Genomic DNA, 14,839 nt, shown 5'->3' on the forward strand with positions numbered 1-14,839 from the left:
CAACTCACAGGTGAAAGATGCGCGTACTTCTACTTATTATTGTATTTACAAGGCTCAACATATATGCAAGAAGGCTGTTAAACTGTATACCTATTATGTAAGATTAGTGTAAGTCTAATCATGGTGGAATGAAACAATAATATGCTATAAATAAAAATAAATTAACACGAATTTAAAACGGTCATCATTTGATTGCGCCAAAATCGAATTAATCTGATATAGCAAATATACATTCTCGAAACATAATAACTTTTTGAGTCTGAATCGATATATACAGATAATTATGTATACATTCAAGCACTTGACGATTACAAGTATATGGAAATTATTCCAAATACTCATACAATATTTGTACATACATTTAAATATATATATTTATAAATGTTTACAAGAACTAACTATTACTTATGCACAAACTTTTCAATGTTTTAAGCCTCTTGATGTTTGGTGTTAAATAAAAAAAAAACAAAAACCGCAAACTCGTGAAAATATTCAATAATACTTAATGGGAAACTAACATTTCAATGTAGATGTCCTTCTAACCAGATATCAGTCTTACCCAGCTTGATTGTTGATGAGTTTGGTTTTACACAGCCTTTTTGTTACATGTGTATATACAAGTTTTATTTTTTCTTTAATTAGTTTTTTTTTTTTTAATAATCATACAATTTCAATAAGTTCTCTTTACAATATAATATCATTTACTTATGTTGACTATGCATTTTGTTAATTTTGATTTATATAATTGGGGTTAAACTAAAATTAATTTGAATAAACGTGTTCGATTGTAAGTATTATGGTTAAAATACAAATTTTCGTGTTGAAATGGCGACAAGGATTTTTATTGGAAACCTCTACAAAATTGCTATATCTTTAAACATAAAACCCTTTCTTCGATTTTACACAGATTGGTCCAACACGTCGTGCAATAAGACTTGCTTTTTGTTCACAACTCAAATAAAAAGCATTGCATTTTTTAAAGTCAATATTTAATACAAATATATTTTAAGCGATTGATCCGCTGAGTTTTCATATACGATTAAATTGTAGGCTTTAACAAAAATTGCTAGATAATCAGAGAATACAACACATGCTCTAAATCATCTCACGATGAGAAAAGTGTGATTCGGAGTTATAATTTTTGGTTAAAAATAAAATGGTCAATTTGTTTAATGAGTGAGCAAAAACCCAAAATACATACATATATATATATATATATATATATATATATATGTTAACACAACTGAAGTAGTCGAAGTAGTAGTAAATAATATACTATATAGCATGTATTATTATTGCAATGTTCAACATTTAGGCACAAAATATATTGCTTCTCAATTGGATAGAAAAATTATTGCATATTTAATAGAGTAGAGAACTCCGTCTTTTGTTTTGTTTTTTTCTTTTCAAATAGAGTCTCTCATTATGGTAATAAAAAATAATACATATAATGTCTGCACTTTGCTTGCTAGGAATCATTTCGTAAAAATTGTTTCAAGTTGAAGCGACACGCTTCGGTGAATTGGTATTGCTGTTTGTCAACACCGCATCCTTGGCACGCTCGTGTTCATCCTGGAAAAAGATCTTGGTGATGACAACGTCACCGGTGCTGAGCGTCTGCGACTCGGCATCCACAAGTTTGACTACTCGCTTGTCATTCGCCGATCTCAGAATGGGTGTTATGCTGCGCTCCCCATGGCAATTACAGTTCTTCATACTGAAATTTGGAAAAATTATTTATTAGTTTTTAATAACGTCAGCAGTCGTTGTTCTCATGCATACTTTCTAGTCTTCTCGCGAATGATTTGCAGATTTTCAGTGGTCGCTATGGTGGAGCCCAATTGCTCCTGCATTGCATTGGAAGTAATAATCTGCAAAAGAGGAGCCAAACAATTACCAAGACATACTCTATTTTGCAGCTAGCTGTATTAAACTAACCTGATCGCATGGCAATGTTGTTGCTGTCGTCAATATGGCCTCGAGCTTATCAATGCGTGCTAATCGATCCATCGATTTGTTTTGCAGTATCTCCTCCAGCATTTGCATTGATTCAGTCAGACTGGGCGGCTCAGAGCTGAAACGTGGCGAGAATGTGCCCGACAGCGAATTGTCCGACGGCACCGAATCTAAGCTGGGGAAGAAGTCATTCTCATTCGGTTCTCCCTCATCCTCAGAATCGCTTTGATCTCTGCAAGTGCAAACGAATTTCAATTAATACTCGCATCAATTTTACAAGTGTAATTTACGAACTTGTTGGGATTGCCAGCAGATTCCATTTTCTCTAGCTTTTTGGCCACTTTGTAATAGCCCTTTAGGCGCTCCTTCTCGTCCTCCGTCAAGTCCATGTAACTGCAACCAAATCATGTTTTAATATAATATATATATATCCATATGGTTGGTAGTAATACCACTCACCGTAATAATCGTATCTCGCGATTGGAGAGCACAATACTTTTGCTGGTCTGCGCCAGTTTCTGCTTGAGATCGGACACCTCGGTGCTAACCTTTCGCTGCTTCTTTCGTATCTTAACCTCGTTGGGTTTGATTTGCATGAGTATTTGCTCGGTGCACAGTTCGGAGAATAGGACACGATTCTCGGGCTTAATCTGTTGCGCCAGATTGCCAAAGAGTTGATCGTGTATGAGGACGAGCACATCACCGGCCGCATACAGCATCATTTCGCGAGTGAGCGGCCTTTTGGCCCAGAACTTTTGATCACGTCGATAGATTTGCTTCAGTTGATCCTTGATGGGATTACAGGGTGCATTGTATTGCTCGCACAGCGAGTTCAGCGATATATATTTGGCCTTGTACACCTGTTTGCCATTCTCCTGATACTGCAGGATGGCATGTGCCGCCTGCGTATCGAATACGTTGCGCAACAATATGCCAAACTGTTGATACAGATTGACGGCATCATTGCGACAGTCGTGTATGACTTTGATGACCTGATCGTGTTCGAGTAGCGTCTTCAGGCCACCATCGCTCACCATGGCCGGGCAGGTTTGCACATCGAAGAGGAACGCCTCGCCACGCGCCGTGCCAATCTCGATGAGCGTTATCTCGCCCTTGACACCCAAATTGATGCCCTCACAGTCTAGCGATACAGCAATATTGCTCTCATCTTTGGCCAAGTCGAGCAGCGCCTCGGTGACAAATGTGGAATGCTTCACATTCGCAATGACGGTGGTATTTTGCAGTACTTTGATTTTCCACGTGTCGCCCACAAAATAACTATGACTAGTTGCGGCATTCGAATTGGCATTGTTCTGTGCTGTTGTCGTTGTTGTCGCTGCAACACCGGCTGCTGTTGCTGTTGCACCACCAGCTGTCGCTTTGCTGTTGCTGCCGTGCACGGGACTTGCGTGTGAGTTTTGATTGGCCAACGTTTGTTTGTCTTTCTCCAGATTCTCAGCCAGAGTTCGGATGACCAGCGTATTTATGCGCTGCTTCAGTGTTTGATTTACACTATTCAAACGCTCCGTGGGCGCCGTCGATGGTTGCTGTTGTTGTTGTGGCTGTTGTTGTTGTTGGGGCTGCTGTGGTATTGTGCCAATGGGACCATAGCACAGTGTCGAGCTGGGATAGTTATTCTCGCAGAGATTCTCCAGCTTTAGCTCCGACATTGGCACATAGCTATCAAAGCCCGAATTCGGTTCCGATTTATTTTGACCCTGGCCAAAACCACCAGCGCCGCCCCCCGTCATATTCGAGACGGGTGCATTCAGCTTAAAGTTCGGCGACGCTATATTATTGTTAATCGTATTATTGTTGTTATTCAGATGATTGTTGCTGCTGCTGTTGTTGTTGTAGCCATTGCTGCGCATCGCCGGCGATTGCAGGCGCTGCTGCACAGCGCTCACATTTGCATCCGCCTTGCGTGGATTCTGATTGTTGTTGAGCGCATTGAACTGTTCGCGGGAACGGGCCTGGGCCTGCTGGATGTGCGAGTCATTCAACTTGGGCTTCTGCAGCAATGTGACTAGATTCGCCTGGATGTGAAAGCAGTCGCCGAACAACTTCAGAAACGAACTCAAATCGCCGGGCGTTTTGAACATGCGCAACCATTGATCCTGGGGAAAGTTGAGCGTTAGCAAATGAAATAGTTGATCCACCAGCAACGGCCCCTTCATCTCGATGCACTGTGCGAAAAAGTCGAGCATTTGCTGCGTGCCGCGCGTATCGATGTTCGATTGCGGCAAATGCAAGCGATCTCTGGCCGGCAGATCCGTCATATTCTCACTGCCCACCAGCATCACATAGTCGTCCGTCACCTTAAACGTGTCCGTGTGCTTCATAAGAAAATCCGTAAACTCCTTGATGTGTTGGCCTGTCAAAATCAATATATATTTATATATATATAATAGATATGCTTAAATAGATTATAAAGTCATTCGCTCACCTGATATGTGTCGTACTTGTGGCGATGCCTGCGACCGATGCCCGAGCAAACTGCGAACGGGCACCTCGGCAGCGGCGCCATATTGGAGCATCTTGTTCTTGAAGTAGTCTTTAGCCTCTTGGATATAATCCCGCTTGCCGCCGCTGTTGCCATCATCCGAGCTGCTGTGCTGATAGGCATTCACCTGCACATAATCACCGTCCACCAGGAATATTGATGGGTATTGGGCGAGAAATTTCTTCAGACCTGCCAAGCATGTCAATTACAATTAGTTGCAGCCATTAGCGCTTAATGCAGTAATGCGATAAAAGTGTTAACGTAATTAATACGCCAGTCCTCAAACTGTCTAATGTCTTCTGCTTTGTCTAAGCGCGAGGAAAGTAAGTACTTAATGCACATTGTACAATGACATAGACACACATATATATATATATATATATAGATAGAGCAATAGTAGTTGATTAATTTCTTAGGCCTTAAAGTGCGCATTGTACAAGTTTGCAATCTGTTTGCCACATATGCCTGGCTTCCCATAATTAGCCTCATTGTAGTCCCATGTTTATTTCTACTCTCCGACGGTTGAATATGTTTCGGCTTTATTTGCAAAGTTAGCCAAAGTTTTGGGTGGGTTGTCAGTGGGGAGGAATTACCCACTCCTCTGGCAGTTACCCTTTTGTGAGTCACAGTGCTATAATTGTTGGTGTGTGTTGCTCATTTTCAATTTATTCGGCAACACAACAAAAGTTGAGACCAAACAACACAATCAGTTGAAGTTGAAGCCATTTTGCCTTTTTAGTTATTAAAGTGAATTGTGAAACTAAAACAAAAGTCAACTTTATGAAATATAAACTGTTTATTTCAGTAATTATATTGCAGTGTATAATATATATCAGTTGGAAACCAATTGGAAAACTGACTCATAAATCGAATCAATTACCGATAAACTGAAATAAAGCTGGGATATATGGGAACTTATATTCCATATTTGAAATGCTTATGCTGATCAAGAATGCATATATTTTACTTGTTATATACCCATTCTAGCCAACTTAAGCTGAAGCTTGTTAGATACTCAACATGATATTGATTAATCAGCTGAAAGATCTTCTCAAGCAATGCATAGTTATCACAATGCACTCGAAATTTGTTTACAGTGCAGAGTTGGGGTATAACTCAAGCCAAATGAAAAGTGAATGCACTCAGGCCAAGCTATTTATTTGATAAATCAGGTCATAGTTGCTGACTGACTGCCGTCAACGGCCCAGGGAAGCGGCACCACTGCCAGGTGGGTGGGTAAACTCGGTGGGGGAGTGGCGGAATGGAAGAGGGTTGGCGAGGGCGAACTCCATCGTTGTCTGCGCCAGCCCATTGTCTGTGTAATATGACGTGACACGACAAGCGCGCAACATCTGATGAAACGTTGGGGCAGAGGCAGTGGCAGGAAGTGGTGGGGCAGCAGGGAAAGTGTTTTTTTTTTATATTTCAGTGTTGTTGCGTGTCGCGAGAAGCAACAGCAGCCACTGCTCTGGTTTGTCATTGTTGCCACTGCGCTATTGTTGTCAAATTTTAGTATTTGTAACATGTTTTGCTCAAAATCACCGAATAAATTAATCTAATTGCATTTGTTTTTTTTAGGGCTGAGCTTGATGTAAATGTAAATGACCCTTCGCATAATCGAATTGTGCTTTAAAATTGTCAAGCGTTGCGCAAGGATTACTCAAGAAATGCTGAGCTAAACAAATCTACTGGTGTCATGTGCTCAACGAGCCACAAGAGTGATAAATGAGGGAAATGTGGAGAGAAGTGGATTTGGGGGTTGACTTCGAAAGTGCACAATAAATATCGATTTACATGATGTGTCCACTAAATGGGCCAAGCGCAACTGGTATATAATTCAATTTTTATGTATCCTCAGGCATTACACAAATTGAAATTGAAATTTACAGTTGAGACGCTAAAACATCTTCCCATCAAATTGTAAGCAGAAAAAATACGACTAACTCTTGTCTGTGCATGATTATTATTTATCTGCCGCAATAACTCTCGCCCCTCAGCGGAAACGGAAGGGGCACTCACCTAGTCTACATCCATGAGTAGTAAATGTATGCATATACATAAAAGCATGTATAAACAGGCATACTTACAGGCTTACATACATGTGTACAACGGCAGGCGAGGGTTGTCTGTATTCTTTGCATTCTGTGTCTGATTTTAAATGATTTTTAAATGTGCATGTAATATCTTGGAAAAACAAGTTCTTTAAATAAGAAATCATCTTTTGAGCAATCTACGGCAGTTATATGATATAGTTAACCGATCTCAATGATTTTTTATCTATTTTTGAGGAACATAATTAACTGATAAGTGTCTTTAGAATAACTTTTTCAAAGTTCAACACACAAGAACTCGTCTTCGACTTATCATCAATCACTAAAAATGGTTAAATAGTCTTAAATACTTGTCGATAAGCCCGCCAGTATTTGTTATAGCCAAGACAATATTTGACTGTTTGTGTTGCGGCATTTCTTGGCCGACAAACAAAAATTGTTTGGCAAGGGCTGTGCGGTGGGCGGTGGCAAGTGGGGCAAAACGGGGCAAGCCGCCCCCGGAGGAGCAGGTGCTCGAGCTGGTTGCTCGTTGCTGGTTGCTCGTTGGTGGCACATTTTACGGTCACTCGCCGCACATATTGGGCACAATTTTGTGGGCAATTTTCAAATGCACCGAGAACATTTTCTATAAATATATGCATATCTATATTCATGTTTATGTTTGCTTATTGAAATGTAACCCCAGACCGATCCCCGCAAAAGGACGGAAAATGTTATAAATTCAGAGGCAAGTGTCTTAGCCAGCCAGGTAAAAGGGTTATGTGGCTATAAACTCAAGATTTTATGGCTAAGACCGTATGGGAAAACTCCTCTCTCTCTCTCCCTGTCTCTCTCTCTCTCTGTAGAGTGAAGTTCATTTCGTTGATGTTTCCTAGCATATTGAATATTAAATATCCGAGTGAAAATATGACTTCATTATAAGCCTATTAGTTGAGACTAAGTTGACTCATTAAGCGCAAAAGGCGCCACTAATAAATACCAAATTCCAGTTGCCAGTTAATGAAAAAAAACACAAAAATCAATGTTGAGCTGAAGCCAGTGCCATCTCCAACTCCATTTCCATTTCCACTTCCATTTCCCCCCGCATTTAAACGCATAAGCTAACAATAACCAAAAGCCTTGGCAGCTGGCAGGCAACAACAAGCAACAGCAACAGCAACAGAAATCAACTCAACTCAAGCCAAGCCAAGTCAGAAGTCAGACGCACATTGCCGACACGCAATGCCAAAATAAGCAAGGGTGCTAAAGGATTTCAAATGGGCCAACCGACTGCTGCCGGCATAAAATCGTTAAATTTATTGTATGTCCTGCGTCTGCCACATGCCCCCCTCCCTCCCAAAACGAGGCACAAGTCAAGAGTGAAATATGTAACGGCTAAGCGGAACATATCTAAACATGCTGCAACTTGACTTTCGATTATTTAACGAACATCGAGCATTTTGCAACAGCAGCTAAAAGCGTAGTTTCATTTACATATAGAAACGATTAAAGACTCGAAAATTATCTATTTATATATTATCAAAAAAGACACCACCAAATAATATATAATATTTATTTATTTACTTAATGTTAGCAAACAAAATTTAAAATTTAAAAATACATTTGAATTTTCATGAATATTCAAACAAAAATTCAAATAAAATATATATTTAAAATTTCTTCATAGAAAAAAATCTAAAATGAGCAGAGTATGGATTAGTTGAGAAGCCATAAATGCCAGTGATACATTATTATTATTATTATTATTAGTGGGGGGCTGGCTACATGCAGTGCGACCTAGTTTCTTGTACGAATTCAAGAATCTATATTCGGGTTGAGGGCTTTTATGCCATCGATGTTTCCCTTGGATACTACAGCTACTGCTGGCTAAGGCGACACAAGCCGCTTTAATGTGCTTTAAGGATTTAAGGATTGATGCCACTGATTCTAACTAGTCTAGATGTTCTTTAAAGAGACAAGTCTATGCTTTTGTGTACTATTTTATATGTTTGCCAGTCAACTGCATACTCATTGAGCCACCCTCTCGTTAATCTGTCTCACGTCGACAAATGCGTTGCACCTTCGCTTTGGCAATCGATTACGCAAAAACAATAAAACTCATTTCGTGTTTCACAGGGATGCCTTTATTGGAATATGTTTGTTTTGTGTGTGTGTGTGTGCAACAATCATATTGTGTGTGCCGCATCGACATTGACAACGACATCGGCAGCGTCAGCAAACAGTAAATGGCTCGATTATGTTTGGCCAAATGATTTGTACGAAATGCATGCAAAACTGGTTTTCATTTCATATATATATTTTTTGGCGATCGCTTGTCAAATTAGCAGTGAAATGGGCACGCAAAAGTTTTGGCAACTGTTTGCTCAACTCATTATCAGTTTTAATGGTTAATGGCCTTAAAGCTTCGAAATTATGACAACAGCATGAGTTCTGTATACTTCTTTCAACACGCTTTGAAGAGAGTTTGCCACAAAATTGCTTGTGACATTAATTTTGTAAATGTTTTCTTGTTGCTTGCTTGCACAAAACCCTCATCAATCGCTGGGGAATCGAGAACTTTACGAATCTACACCTACACACATGCATTATTGAAGCAACAAATGGGCAGCACGCCCCCTTTTCCCCGCCCTCTTCCACTGTTGAATAGTGTGCCATAATATTTGAAATTCAATTGAACATTTCTGTCACGTAATCGACACTTTTCTATTTGCAAAACGAAACAAGAAAGGCAAATTTACCCTCATCATCATCGTCGTTTGGATTCGGGGTTTTAGCCGGGTATTATGAAAATATCAAAGGTATACACATATATATATATATATATCTAAACAGTGTTGGCCAACAGTATGCCCTTAGCGACATAAGCAAAATGCGTTGGCCAAAAACAAAAAGGTGTCCCATAAAATATGTTTATAGGATGGCCATGTCGAGCTTGAGCCGTTGGTCTTATCTTGTCTTGGGAGCAGGCTCGAAGCTGGCTTGAGCTGGGGAATTGTTTACAGCGGAAGCTGGTTCAGCGCTTAGTCTTCGACTAGTATTTGTTCGATTTAACGTTGATTCAGTTCTATTTATAACATGAAGATATGAACACATCTACATTCAAAATAGTTACTGTTTTGCGTGCCTGCCACACATATTTTCTATCAGACTTGATTTAGGTGTGCCTCTTGCTGGCTGGTTGTTTGTTGATGGTTTAATAAATTGTTTGCATTGGTTTTGCTCGTCGCGATTTAAAGACAGATGTATTTTAAGTGCGATAAGTGCTTGCTAAATGCATTTGTTGCATTCGCTGTTGACGGGTGCAATTAGCGTAACCACAAAGTGTGAAGAATGTGGCATGCCAAATTTAACAACAGCTCAACTATGAAAATGCGATTATACAGTGGCTTGGAGCAATTAGCTTATTCAATTCCCACTTATTACAACAAGAACCAAATTAGAAGCAATCAAATCGATCTTGGCAAAGCTGAAGCAATATTTTCATGTTTGTTGACATTTTCTTTCTTTTCTTAAATTCTGATATCGAGGATATAGTAGGAAATTGACATAAATACATCTCTTCCACAATTTTAAAGCTGGAATAAATAACCAGTAATCGCACTTAATTATCGATTAAAACCTCGATTAATTATTTATCGATTGGCAACATCATATTCGCTTCATAATCCTGATAAGGCAATTTGATAAAATCGCATAGCTTCTACAATTTTGTAGATAGACTCTCCAAACTAGGAAATCGATTTGTCAAATTTTAAATGTATATTTTCCAATAATTCTCTTCAAAGATCGACAAATAAATTTCTTTGACATGTCCACCCCACCCTTTAAGGGGCAAATTAATGTTTATTCAATGGTTGAGGCACGTTTGTGCCACTGCCTCCCCATCCCCAGCAGAATATACAGCAAAGCAATATAAATAAATAATCTGTTTTCCTATAAAAATTATGTTCAAGACAAATTCAGTTTAATGTAGTTTTAATCGTTGATATTCATTTCAAAATAAAGCAAACAAAACTAAAAAAATGTTGTACAAATTACTTCATTTCGAGTTTCTAATGAGATGCCAATGAATTGCTGGAGCTATTGCGAGGTATTTTCAATATTAGAAGGTGCATTGCACTGCACTGCACAGACTGAGTTTATTTTTAAAGTGTTTTTTCGAGGAGTTTTTGTGGATTGCTATTTTTAAAATACCCGCATCTTGATGATGAACTTGTGTTTATGCGTATCGAATTGTTGTCGGGCTGTTTTCCTATTGTTGACAACGACTGTTTTTCATGTTTTTTATGGGGAAAATCTAGTTTTGTGTTTGTGCCTCCTTCTTCGAGCGCCACAAGCAACAAGAAAAACACGTGTATTATCGATTGCCTTAAGAAAAACCCTGACAAAAGCAACGCGATTCGAGGTTGCATACCCTGTTCTACTCAAGTGGAAGCCTCATGAACCCAGACAAATTAAAAGCTAGTCGCGTCAATTTATGATGTACACTTGTCTGACGAGTTGAGTCCTGATGAGTTCCAAGAAAAAGATACTGGCTCCTCTATGATATTTTTCTTACGAATGCATGAATGAAGCAAACTATTAGTTTTTCAAATCTTGCTCCTGCTCCTGGAATTCTTTACAATAAATATATAATTTCTTGCATTTGAAGAGCAAGCAGCGACTTTATATAAATCGTTTGTTTTTCAATTTTCATTGGTAACAGGATATCTTTCAAGTCGTGCAACATGCACTCGATTTTTTGTTTTTTGTTTTTTTTTGCGGTTGCAGCAGCAACTTCAATTGCTTGCCCGACACTGTGGCTGTGACTGGGAAGCGGCAGTGACATGTGCACTTGGACAACTCAAGCAAAGAAACACAAATACAACAACAACAACAATAAAAACAATACTGGGAGCGGAAAACAACAATGAGCCCGAGCAGGTGTAAAAGTACAAGTCGATTTGCTCAGTATTAGTTTTCACTGTACCAGTTTCGGATTACGATCCGAAAAAGAGAGGGAGAGAAAATGAAATGGATTTTGGATTGCAATACGTCTATTTAAATACATACCGGACTGACTGCCGCCGGCAATTTGTCGCATTTCCTTGGTGAACTCCTTGTTGCCAAACTGACAGGATAGATCGTGCACGGTGCGTGGTTCACCCTTGTCCAGCAGTCGTTCCAGGAAGAACAGCAGCGTCATGTTGCGTGCCATTTCATATTCCATGGATTCCATTTTGCAAGCTCTTTAATCCTGTCTTCTGTGGATATTCTCCGTTACCGTTAACTGCAATGAGCATTAAGCAATAAGCATTCGAAGGTTAAACTTAGCAGCCAGCTCTATGTTAATTTCAATACTTATGCAATGAACATAACATACACACACACACTAGCACACACACAAATACATATATAGGTATGTTTAGTCTGTCTTTATTTATTTAATACACTTCCACTATTCCACTTAGCCAGCTTGGGCTTTTATGTTATTGCATTCTAGTTGCTTTTTTTGTCTTTTTTTTTTTTGTACGACCTTTTTCTTACATTTTTTCTATGTCTCTATTCCATTTGCTGCGTCGACTTGCACTCAGCGCTCAAAGTCATAAAACTCAACCTGCACGTCGGTTTTTGGCCTTAAATTATTAAGAAGCCGCTACGTAAATGTTGTTGCTGTGTGGTTGCAACGTGTTTGTGGCTCTGTGGCTATTATCCATGCGCATATCCTTGCGTCTTGCATGAAAGTTGAAAAGCAACTGACGAACAACGATAACAGCACCCTGTTGTTGCCAACGCTTATGTTAACTAACAGTGGTTCCCAAATACAAAATGGGAGGCGAGGTATTGAAAAACATGTTCAAAGTTACATATTTAATCAAATTAAAACTGCTTGGATTTTTAGAATTGTAAAAACACCGACCTAAACTATTTTTTCATATTTTTGTTGTCTATTTATGTATTAATAATACTAAAATAATTTAATAAAAACCATTTCAGGTCCTGAACTCAGCTTAACAGCCGTATGCTGTCCGTTTGCAGCTGTGTGTAAAGAGAAAAGTAAACAGAGAGCAACAGCTGTTATTTGAGGTAGAAGAAGAGCAGGACAAAAAGTCACGGCGAATTCGCTGTTTTGCCTGGCGATGTGTGCAAGAAAAAACAGGTGATTGACACACAGAGAAAAGGTGGACGGAGAAGCAAGCAACGGAAACAACAAATATACAAAAAAAAGCCTGCAGCAGTTTGTTTATTGAAATTCATCGTGATAACCAAACCGAAAACCCGTTGACGACGGCCACATACACTAAACCTAATACAAAATGTATTGAGAACGGGAACAACAACAACAGCGAACATTCCAAAGCAGGCGGCATTTATTGGCCAGTTCATTATATGCATGTGTATATGTGCGAACAGCTATGAGTGTGAGCAGCGGCGGCTTTTATGCATGTATTGCTAGGCAAACAAGACAAGAACGATACAAATTTCTTATTAGACTCCGCTGTTGGCATTCGTGCTATTTTCGCTTGAGGTAAAAAAGAGATAGCAGCATAGATAGAAACAAGTGCAAAACTGATGATGACGAAAAAGTAAAAACAATAATAATAAAAGAGCACACAGGGCACACACAGTGAGAAATGACGATAATGAAAAGAAAATAGCAAACCAAATATTCAACAATCGCAGAGAAAACGCGCACACACACACATACATATATATATAAGCAAATGTGTGCGATGCAAAAAGTAAAAGCAAAAACAACAAAAAAAGTCACTGCAAGAAATGAGCATTTTTAATGCATATATAAATATGTATATGAATAATTACATATGTATGCGTGTTGGGTTTTTATAGGCACATGTAAAGCGTAATTACCTGCTTATGTGAACTTTGTATATCTATATTTAAAATACACTTGTTTTTTATATTTGTATATTATTGCTCTGCTTCTTCTTTTACTTGTTGTTGTTGCTGTAAAGGCACTCACACGTACACAGGCTGTCTCTCTCTTCTCTCTCGCTCTATCTCTCCTTTATCACATATACAGAAACACGATACGAATCCTCGCGGTAGGGATTTTTGGCAGTTTTAACAGTTAGATCAGCATTTATCACACTCAATCGTATATCGTTTTATTGCCATTCACTGGGAGAGATTTTGAGTTTTAATTAAATTTCGTGTTTGCGTCGCTTAGCATTTTTCGGCGTAATTATCTGATTGGACTTGAAGCCCACAACTTGTTGTTGTTGCTTACGTATCCACTTGTGTGCGTGTGGTAAGAATAGTGTCTGTGTGTGAGTGCGCGCGTCGATGTGTGTGTGTGTGTGTGTGTAAGGCACTTTATTGGAGTAGTGTTAAAAGCTAGTTGGAGACCACTTGTTGCACAGATTTTGTATCACTCGCAACAGGTGTGCACAACTGTAACACGAATTTTAACAAATTTGTTGTGTATTTCAAGCATGGAAATAAAACAAATGTTTGCGTGTGTGTTAAAAACGGCACAATTTGGTGTACGGAGGAGGTTTTCTTTTGGACCGATGATGACAACGCGAACGCGACTTCAGGTGTGCCTTCGATGCCGATATCGATATCGATTACTTTCATTTTTTTGTGTGAATGGTAATAACAGCTGTGAGTGGGCTCTGTTAAATGTGTCGTGTGACCAGACGCGGAACATAATGTACGTTAACAGTGCCAATTTGAGTAAATAGTTGGATACAATAAAAACAAAGTGAATTCGAAAAGCGCGCTTTTTCCTGCAGCAAATGTAAGAAGCAAATGCAACACATTGGTAAACTTATTAAGACACCTCAAATATATATATGCGTGCATAATTTAAATCATGCGCCACGTCTATAAAATCCATGCGAATGCAACACGCGTCGGCAAAGTTGCCATCGTTAATGATTATTAGTTAACAAGTGGGCAGCGCTGGTCAACTTGGTCAACCTGGCTGTGACGCTAATTGACCATTGCATATGCAAATGCGAGCTGAGTTGCCGGACAAGCGGAAGGAGGAAAGGTGTTGCTGGTTGCAACAGTGACAATATTTCTGACACCAGTTAACATATATATATATAAGTGGGTCGGGTATTTGGCGCCGCATCTCTCTCCTCTCCTCCTCCTCCTCCTCTCCTGCTCTGCCATAATTGAACGCATCCGTTACTCATTTTGCCTGCTGCCTTGTCTCAACTTGTTGCTGCTAATTACAGCTGATCGCTGAGCAACAGATTTAACAGAGGGGGTGGGGTTTGATGATCACGCATTTAATGTAAACATTTTTAACTGCTGAAGTTTATTCAATTAAAGCGCAGTGCTTTGATTGCAGCCTGGTTGTAATTGCGTGAAGGAA

At 39.2% G+C, this 14,839-nt stretch overlaps 1 protein-coding gene across 1 annotated transcript; it reads right to left on the bottom strand.

Moving 5' to 3' along the window:
- Positions 1 to 596: 596 nt before the first annotated feature.
- Positions 597 to 14,050, bottom strand: LOC6560469. Its single transcript, XM_001986308.2, has 8 exons — positions 13,363 to 14,050; positions 11,563 to 11,779; positions 4,403 to 4,648; positions 2,416 to 4,330; positions 2,251 to 2,349; positions 1,939 to 2,188; positions 1,783 to 1,871; positions 597 to 1,717 (listed from the first exon to the last, which is right to left on the bottom strand). Exons 2-8 carry the CDS (start codon positions 11,726 to 11,728, stop codon positions 1,495 to 1,497), a joined length of 2,988 nt encoding a protein of 995 aa, XP_001986344.1. The 5' UTR covers positions 11,729 to 11,779; positions 13,363 to 14,050; the 3' UTR covers positions 597 to 1,494.
- Between the last annotated feature and the right edge of the window lie 789 nt (positions 14,051 to 14,839).

This window comes from Drosophila grimshawi, unplaced genomic scaffold (genome assembly GCF_018153295.1).
Source record: "Drosophila grimshawi isolate 15287-2541.00 unplaced genomic scaffold, ASM1815329v1 contig_1367, whole genome shotgun sequence".
Classification (NCBI taxonomy): domain Eukaryota; kingdom Metazoa; phylum Arthropoda; class Insecta; order Diptera; family Drosophilidae; genus Drosophila; species Drosophila grimshawi.